Source organism: Carlito syrichta, unplaced genomic scaffold, assembly GCF_000164805.1.
Source record: "Carlito syrichta isolate Samal-C Ts95f unplaced genomic scaffold, Tarsius_syrichta-2.0.1 Scaffold305703, whole genome shotgun sequence".
Taxonomy (NCBI): domain Eukaryota; kingdom Metazoa; phylum Chordata; class Mammalia; order Primates; family Tarsiidae; genus Carlito; species Carlito syrichta.
The window spans coordinates 21,098-29,502 of NW_007249799.1; the positions used below are offsets into that span (position 1 = coordinate 21,098).

Sequence of the window (8,405 nt, forward strand, 5' to 3'; positions counted from 1 at the left end):
ACCCCTGGACTCAGACAATCCTCTCACCTCTGCCTCCCAAAGTGCTGGGATTACAGGCATGAGCCAATGTGCCAGACTTGAGTTTTTCAACACCCACAAAATCTCTAACAGTCCCTTAGGCAAAAGTGGCTAACTGGTCCCCAAACATGTGGTCCCTGACCACAGTCATTCTGAAGGGTATAGCAAGCTTCAACGTGAGATTCTGCCTGAAAGCCATAGCTGTATGCCAAGTTGACCTGAACTGTGCCAACTGTGGCTACATCTGAGGGAGTCCCAGACCATTGCCATTCTTCCTTTCCTGCCCTCCAGCCTCTTACCAGCACCACGACCCGGGCCTGGGGCTGCCGCTGGTTCACCAGTTGCACAATGGCCTTGATGCCACCAGTCACCTGCTCTGCTGTGTGTCCGTGGTTATTGGTGCCTACCCAGACCACCACAATCTGTGGAAAGAGGAGCATGAAGCAGCGGCGAGGGCACAGTTAGAAGGTGCTTTAGAGCCCCACCTAAACCCCACTCACCTTGGGCCGGATGTGTTCCAGCTCCCCATTCTCCAGCCGCCATAATACATGCTGTGTGCTGTCACCACCAATGCCAAAGTTAAGTGCGTGCAGAGGAGAGAAGAGTTCCCGCCAGATCTGTGAACAAGAGCGGTACCAGCACAGGAGCACTGTCGGCATGGACCGCCATACTTAGTCCAGGTTTTAACCAAATGCCATTACCGTTAGAGCCTTGTTTTATGCCAGCAGTCTGGTTAAATCTCACCTGGAGCAAACCCCAGTGCAGCTGAACCTCACTTCATGGAAATATTATTATTATTTCTCCTTAAACGAAACCCCATAGAAGCAAGACTCACTTTATGGAAGCCCAGTTTGCTTGAGCCATGTATTGGACCAACAGCATTACAGATTTAACTTATTTTGAGGAAAGCCATTACAGCTGAACATCACTTAGCGGGTATTATGACTGAGTCCTCTTCGTGAAGCGCCATTACTGTACAGTTGACCTTCACTTTGTGTAAAACAAATTATAGCTTTGTGTAAACCCAACAGGGCTATGCACCCCTTTAAAGCAAACAATAAAGACCTCACCTTAGGCAATCTTCTGGCAGGAAAGCCTGATGTTAAGTCTTAGTGTATACAAATCCAATCTGACAAAGTCAGTGCAAATATATCCTTCTCAACAGAATGTTGCACCTTGCCCTGAGAAGGGTGCCCAGGGCTACCTGAGGCCATTTTCGGTACTCCACGCCCCATCTGGTCCAGATGTGGCAGTAAGGGCACAGGCCGGGGCAGTAGGAGAGGGACCGGCCTCACCTCGCACTGGTGCATTAGCTGGACCAAGGAGTCCCCGATGAAGACGACTTCGGGCTCCTTGTCTTTGCTGTCTGCCACGAACCGATGGTGCTGCAAGGAGTCGCGAGAGGGAGTCACAGGCACGCGGGCTCCCGGGCCCGCCCCGCCCTGCCCCCTTCGGCAGCACCACCCCAAATGCCCTCAGTTTCCCAGTCGCAGTGAGAGGCACAAGGGCCTCCCCACGCCCCTCGAAACCTTGAGTAGCCCAGGCAGGATCGCCCACCAGAGACATCCAGCGCCCGTCGCCCTGCACGTCCTGCACCGGCGTGGGCCGGCTGGCTGGGTTCCCCTCGCTCATTTTGGCGCCGTGGCTCCTGCAGGATGAGCCGGCGAGGCAGGCCTGGGAGAGCTCCGGGAGGAGGCGGCTCCGCCACGCCCACTCCTACTCCTCGCGGCAACAAAGGACCGTCCCGACGTTCCCACTCCGGCAGGAGACGAAGGCTGATTTGGGGCACCGCCTCCTCTCCAGGGACGGAAACCTTCACTTAGGGAGGAGGTGGAGTTTGGAACCCTCGCTCCCCCGCGGCGGCCGCTCAGTGGGCTCGTCCGGCGCTTCCCGCCGGGGCCACGGACTCACGGGCGGCGGCGACCGCTGGCGCACCCCGACACGCGGGGGGGGAGCAGAGGGAAGCGGGGAGAGAGGAGGCGAGACCGTCCAGCCCCCGCGGCGGGGAGGAGGGCGACACCACCCACTGGGGTCATGGGGAGGGGCGAACTACCCGAAAAGCCGAAAGTGGGCGGGGAAAGCCTAGCCCTCTTTCTCGGGAGAAGAAAGCCATTTGCCGTAGAGCCAGAAATGTGCGGAAGGGACCACCAACTGTTGGAGGGGGTTGCCCCATTCACGTGGTGGCGGGGAGGGGAAAGAGTGGACGAGTCCATTCGTGGATCCCTTGAGAGGGGTGGCTCGAACGCACCTGGCTAGGAGGGGACGCTCCCATTTTCTACTGATGCGGGGGACAGAAAGGGAAGATACCAAAATGTAAAAATTAGAGGCTTAGTTCTAAGGAGACACTCAAAGGCAGCGCTAGGGCTTTAGTGAGCCTGTCTGCTTGTGGGCGTCCCTGCTGGAGACACCAGTATGGGGGAAGCATAAAATCTAAACTACATTCTTTGCGTTCAAAACAACGCAGGACCTGCATGGAGGGTAAAGAAGGTGCAAAAAGAGAAAGGAAATTAGAGACGTCTGCCGGGCCCAGGTCCAGCCTGGTGCCCCTACCGCAGATCATCTTGCAGATCTGTGGCCTCTGCTCCCCTCTCTAAACCCACAGGCCGACCAACAACTTCAGTGGGGTGTGTCTGAGCTCTGAAACCTTCATCCACTGCCAAGGCCACCTAGGGTCGCGTCCCTCGCCTTCCCTGCCCCAAATTAATCTCAGACCTCAAATTCTCAAATCTCCCTGTTCCCTGGGACCAGGTGGGAGTCTCACGGCCCCCTAAACATCCTGGTCATGTCCCTGTAGCCCCACTCCCAGGTTGGACCTTCCCATCTATTCATTCCTTCTAGGTAGATTGATATTGAGACATGGAGATGAGTCTTCTTATTTATTTTTTTATTTATTTTTGAGTTGGTGTCTCACTCCATTGCCCAGGAGGGAGTGCAGTGGCACGCTCATGCCACCCCAGCGTCGACCTGCTGGGATCCAGCGATCCTTCCCCTTAGCCTTCCAAGTAGCCAGAACTACAGGCACGTGCTACCACGCTCAGCTTGTTTTTTGATTTATTGTAGAGACGAGGTCACCAAGTTGCCCAGGCTGGTCTTGAACCCCTGGGCTCAGGCAATTCTCTCACCTTGGCCTCCCAAAGTGCTGGGATTACAGGCTTGGGCCACCATGCCCGGTCAGACATAAGTCTTATTTATTGTGTTTATGTTCTGCTTCAATCCACTTCCTTGGAACAGGGCCCTTGGCACATAGTGACTGCTCAACAAGTACTTGCTGAATGAATACTAAGTGAACGGTTTAGATCCTGGCCTTATCCAGTGTGTTCAGGGAGACAGATTGAGATATAGAGTAGTGAGGGCATCAAAGTTGTGATTGTGGGAGTTACAGGGTGATCTCTAGGGGAGAAGGACACTAGGGGTTTCCTAGAAGTAGTATCTGTGCTCGGTTTAAAAGATAATGAAAGAAGCCTGGGGGGAGCCAGTCATGGTGGTATGTGCTTGTAGTTTCAGCTACTGGGGAGATCAAGAAGGGAGGATTGCTTGAGTCCAGGAGTTTGAAATCAGCCTTGACAACATAGTGAGACCGCCTCATTCTGTGTGTGTGTGTGTGTGTGTGTGTGTGTGTGTGTGTATACTCTTAAGACATACTCATGCATTCCGGTCAGTGATGTGATAAAGGAGAAAAAAGTAAAGAAAGTAGGCTGGGTATGATGACTCACGCCTGTAATCCTAGCACTTTGGGAAGCCAAGGCTGGAGAATCACTTGAGCCCAGGAGTTCGAGAGCAGTCTGGGCAACGTAGCAAAAATTAATCATGCGTGGTGGAGCACGTCTGTAGTCGTAACTACCAGGGAGACTGAGGCAGGAGGATGACTTGAGCCTAGGAATTTGAGGCTGCTGTGAACCATAATCACACCACTGCACCCCAGCCTGGGCGACAGAAATGAGACCCCGTCTCAAAAACAAATAATACAAATTTAAAAATACGAGGGAACAAGTGTAGATAGATAAGTAGAGATAGAGGAGTAGTTTTTGAAGCAAAGCTCAGTGAGAAACAAAGCTTCCAGGCATTCATTAATTCACCACGCACTGTTTCAAGTTAGATGTATTGGTTCATATCATCCTTCTAGCAACCAAATGAGGGAGGTACTATTACCAATCCCATTTTACAGATTAGGAACTGCTTCTGACCAGTTATTTACCAGTGTGGGCATTTGAACTAAGTCTAGCTTTGAATCATGACATTTTACTTGTTCTCTAGGATGTAGTCTGTGACTGCCTGGGGCCTGGCTGGTCATAGGGGCTACCATGACCCTTCTCTCTCTCTCGCGCCTGGCCTCATCTTGCCCTCCAGACAAACACCCGCCATAACCTGTCTAAACCAATCAGCGTCCAGGAAGGGGGCGGACCCAGTAAACCTCATAGCCAATTGGTAGATGGAAGGTGCTAAGCTCCAACGAGGGAGGTTTCTGAAAGTGAGGCTGAGAGGGGCGGGGCTATAACCGGCACTCGGGTCCCAGGCTCGTGGCTCTGGGTCTCAGTCCTCTTTTAAGAGACCGGAAGCCAAGGAGCGTGGAAGGCGCATGCGTGTGATGTGCCTGAGCGTCAGGCGGCTTCGAGGGCTGAGGTCGCCGCAGAAAAGAAGCCATTGCGTCCATAGCCACGTGGGGTGGGAGGGGGGCAGGATTCGTTGGGACAGGAGAGGGTGAGGTGCCCTGCCCCCACCAACCGTACCCCATCCCCTTCGCTCTGCTCCCCATGTCCTACCTCAACTGCCCCACCCTGCTTCTTGTTCTGCCCTAGGCCTCTCCTCACGACCAGGACCCTCATCCCTGATAGCTCCTCTGTCTCACTTTCTATTCTCCTAAGGCTTTCCCAGCCTCTGGAAACTTTTCTTTCCTGACTTTCTCTACCATCTTTCTCCACTTTCTACATCCCGTATCTCTTCTACCCCTGGATTTCTCCGTGTCCAGAATCCCTTTCTGGTCCCTCAGATCTCTCCAACCTCATGACCCCATCCCCATCTTTTTTTTGTAACCTTCTTAAGCGTCTCCTGTAGAGCTGGCATCCTCCATCTTTTAACTATTTCCCCAGGTCCCTGTTCCCAATAATCCTTTATCTCCTCCCATTAATCGTGACAACTTTGTCCTCTTTCCACTCCTATGACTCTTCTGACCAAGTCTTTTCCAATTGGTCTCTGCCCACTCTCTTTCTTTCATAGTATTCCCACTTCACTCCAAGCCATCTTTTCTCCCTACTCATTTTGCTACTCTCTCTGACTTAGCTGCATGCCGATGACCATGCTGTCTTTATCTTCCAGGGTGCCATGGACCCCCGGGGACCAGCCCCCCATCCTTTCCAGCGGCCTGAGAAACCTGGTCGTGTTCGCCGTCGGAAGACTAGGAAGGAACGGAATGAGGCCTTGGTGGGCACTCGCCGACCATCAGCCCATCAGGATCATCCCGTGGCCCGTCGGGATCCTCTTGTGGCCCTACGGGATCCTGTGGCCTCTACTGCCCCCAAACTTGTGGTCATAACCCAGGGCCGGCTGAGCAGGGAGCACCGGGGTCTTTTCAACCACGAGGTGAAATCCCTGGATGTGGCACGGCTGCTTAGCAGTGGCATCCTGGAACCAGGCAGCCCCCTACTCTCTACCAAGCCCTCCCCAAACTCAGACAGAGCCCAAGAGTCTAGGGGCAAGGAGAACCAGGAGGTGCCTGGAGGCTCGGGCCCAGGCCCACCCAGTTCCCCACAGCTCCCTGGTGTGGGGCAGCTGCTGGAGGAGCTGCAGTGCCAGCTGATTCTGCCACCTGCCTTCCCCAGGAGGAACCTGGTGCAAGAGGCCAGGGATGCCATTGTGGGCACCTTACAGGCCCGCCATGGCTGTGTTCCTGACCTTACCTTGGTGCTGCAGGGCTGCCAGTCGCCCTTGCCAGGTGAGCCCACCTCCTGCCCCTGCACTCCCCTTTCCCTTGTCTGCTTTAGCTCAGCTGTTTCTTTCTTCTATGCCAGAGGCCAAGCCTGGGGGCCCTGAGAGAAAAACAATGACACCCTCCTGGATCAACAGCTCTGAACAGGTCTCAGTGGAGGGGAGGCAGAGGAAGCGACATGGGACAAAGGAGCTCACCTTTTCCATACCTCACACCTCCAGCATTTCCACTGCGCACAGGGTGAGCCTGGCACCGCCAAGAGGTCTCTGGCCACCTCCCTTGTCTTCATTGCCTTCGCCATGTGGGGCAGCCTGGGGACCCCCAACAGCCTTTGACTTGCTGAAAAGCATCTGGCTGGTAGCCACACCACCCCCTCCCTGGCCCTGGGGGCATGGCCCAACTCAGTCCCTGCCTCAGCTTCCATCACCTTTGTTGTCCCAAACCTCTGTCCTGGATTGGAGCCCCAGGCCTGCTTCCCCACTGCCCAACCTCTCCTGGGTTGTGGCTCAGAGCAGTCCAGAAGCCTGGTCCTTTCCACCTATGAGACTATACTGAGGGGGGACTGAGGCTAAGGCTGGGGTTAGGTGTCCTGTACTCCTGGTTACCTTAATAAAGAACCTTCATGGTCCTCTTGGTTTTCAATGAGTCACTGACCCAGAAGAGCAACTTTCCTTAGCTCTGAATTCTAGGTTCAAGTTAGAAGGGAAGATATTATCATTTGTCACCTTCCTAGGTCCTGAGAGGTCAGCAGGATGGGTAAACTTGGGGCTTCAGTTAATCCAACACATATATCCACTGTGGCCAGCTGTGTGCCTGACTCAGCTTTGGCGATGCTGGGGCACCAGAATGAGTGAGATCAAGGCCCTGTCCTCATGAGACTTTCAGTCCGGTGGTCATCACACACAATCCCAGCTCCAGTGGTTACATCTAGGAGAACCAGAGAAGTGCAGGCGCTGGGGATGTCCAAAGAGGAAGTGATGACTCTGCCCCAGTAATGAGGGAAGTCGTCATAGAGGGACTGACACAGACCCTGTGTTTTTCAAGATTGGTAGAAACTTGCTACTTGAGGAGGAAAATAACATTTCAGGCAAGGGAAACAGCACATGCAAGGCCTAAAGGAGGGCAAATGGCAGATATGGGATCATTTTCACTCAGCAAATACCTAGGCCATGCTGGGACTTAGAGTGAGTCATACGTGGGCCTGCCCTTGTGGGGCTCCTGGTGTGGTGGGCACAGGGGACAGTGTACATGCAGACTCAAGGCAGGAGTGGCAGATCAGGGCTAAATCAGGCCCATAGGTTTTTTTCTTTCATCCATGTTATGTTTTAAATGTTTGAGTCAATTACCTACTGTTACAAATCAGTTTGTTTTAATTGCATTTTAGCCTTCTCTCAAAAAAAAAAAAAAAAAAAAAACTGGCAGCAGACCTAAATCTAACTGACCCAATAGCTGAGACCCCTTCTTCATAGAGTCCATGCTCTCCCCTAAACGTGTTTCACTCATTCGTATTTCCTGTTTAGCCCCTTGGCTTACAAGGTTTTAAAACAATGGTATTTTGAGCAGCCCCAAATTTTCTGCAGTGGAGGGGGTGGATGAAGCTAGAAATGTTTGTTGGAGTCTAATCAAGAAAATCAAGACGAGGGGCTTGGATTTACTCTGGAAAGCCTTTCTAGGGAAAGGGAAACCATAGGATCACTGGGAAACCATAGGATAGATGCCAGCATAAAGAGGGACTGGACTAGGAGATCCAGGGCTGAATGATGGCCAAGGACTTATGGTGGGCAAGTGGCAAGCAAAGGCAAGGCTGAGATTTGAACCCAGGCACCTTATTTCAGAGTCCATGCTCCTGAATGTCTCACACCATCACCTCTCTGTCTTACAGCAACCCAGTTTCACACCTTGCTAAGCAGTGACAGGTCAGGGTCGGGCAGCAGGGTATAGCAGTTTGGGTGAAGGTTCTGCCCCCTTCGTGTCTGTGACCCAGAGCAAGTGGCTTGCCCTCTCTATGCCTCTGTGGGTACTTCTCAGAGAGCATCGGATCTGGAACGCTGGCAGCTCGGAGATGGACACAGATGAGGGTGGCTGCCACGGGGGCGGGACTGGGCAATCAAATAATCATTTGGGGACTAAACTGGGGAGAGGTCAGGAGAGAGCACGGGGCTAGGGGTTGTTGGCTGTCCAGGAGAAGGCAGTTTGAAGAAGGCATGGCTTAGGGGAATCTGAGTTTAGTTTAGGACACGGGGAACCAGACGAACCTACGAGACTCTGGGAGGCGAAGGGTGGGGCAGGGTGACAGAGGATGAAAGTCCCCTCCCACGCGGAGAGAGTAAGGAGCCAGGTTGGGCCAACCTGGAGGAGGGGGCGGGGAGCGCGGCGCCCGGCGGCCCCTTTAATCGGGGGCGCGCGCTGGCCAGCCCGCGCGCTCTCGCCTCCGTCGCGGGGCCGGAGCGGGAGCCGGAGCGGA

General features: G+C 53.8%; 3 protein-coding genes across 5 annotated transcripts in view; 2 read left to right on the forward strand and 1 right to left on the reverse strand.

The window, feature by feature from the left end:
- PAFAH1B3 (platelet activating factor acetylhydrolase 1b catalytic subunit 3) overlaps positions 1 to 2,170 on the reverse strand; it is a 3,190-nt gene extending 1,020 nt beyond the window's left edge. The window contains exons 1-5 of one of the 3 annotated variants that reach the window (XM_008062430.2): positions 2,072 to 2,170; positions 1,576 to 1,666; positions 1,314 to 1,403; positions 519 to 635; positions 318 to 440 (exon numbers count right to left, since the gene is read on the reverse strand). In XM_008062430.2, the coding sequence (XP_008060621.1) occupies positions 318 to 440; positions 519 to 635; positions 1,314 to 1,403; positions 1,576 to 1,650 (405 nt within the window). In that variant the 5' untranslated portion in view covers positions 1,651 to 1,666; positions 2,072 to 2,170. Of the gene's footprint in view, positions 1 to 317; positions 441 to 518; positions 636 to 1,313; positions 1,404 to 1,575; positions 1,938 to 2,071 lie in introns of those variants that run through there. The other 2 variants (XM_021714680.1, XM_021714679.1) reach the window with 2 other exon arrangements.
- A 3,167-nt stretch (positions 2,171 to 5,337) lies between these two features.
- PRR19 (proline rich 19) lies at positions 5,338 to 6,496 on the forward strand. Its single transcript, XM_008062431.1, has 2 exons — positions 5,338 to 5,947; positions 6,024 to 6,496. Exons 1-2 carry the CDS (start codon positions 5,338 to 5,340, stop codon positions 6,494 to 6,496), a joined length of 1,083 nt encoding a protein of 360 aa, XP_008060622.1.
- Positions 6,497 to 8,003: 1,507 nt separating this feature from the next.
- TMEM145 (transmembrane protein 145) overlaps positions 8,004 to 8,405 on the forward strand; it is a 9,507-nt gene continuing 9,105 nt past the window's right edge. The window contains exon 1 of the mRNA XM_021714681.1: positions 8,004 to 8,044. Coding sequence (XP_021570356.1) covers positions 8,004 to 8,044 — 41 coding nt within the window. The remainder of the gene's footprint in view (positions 8,045 to 8,405) is intronic.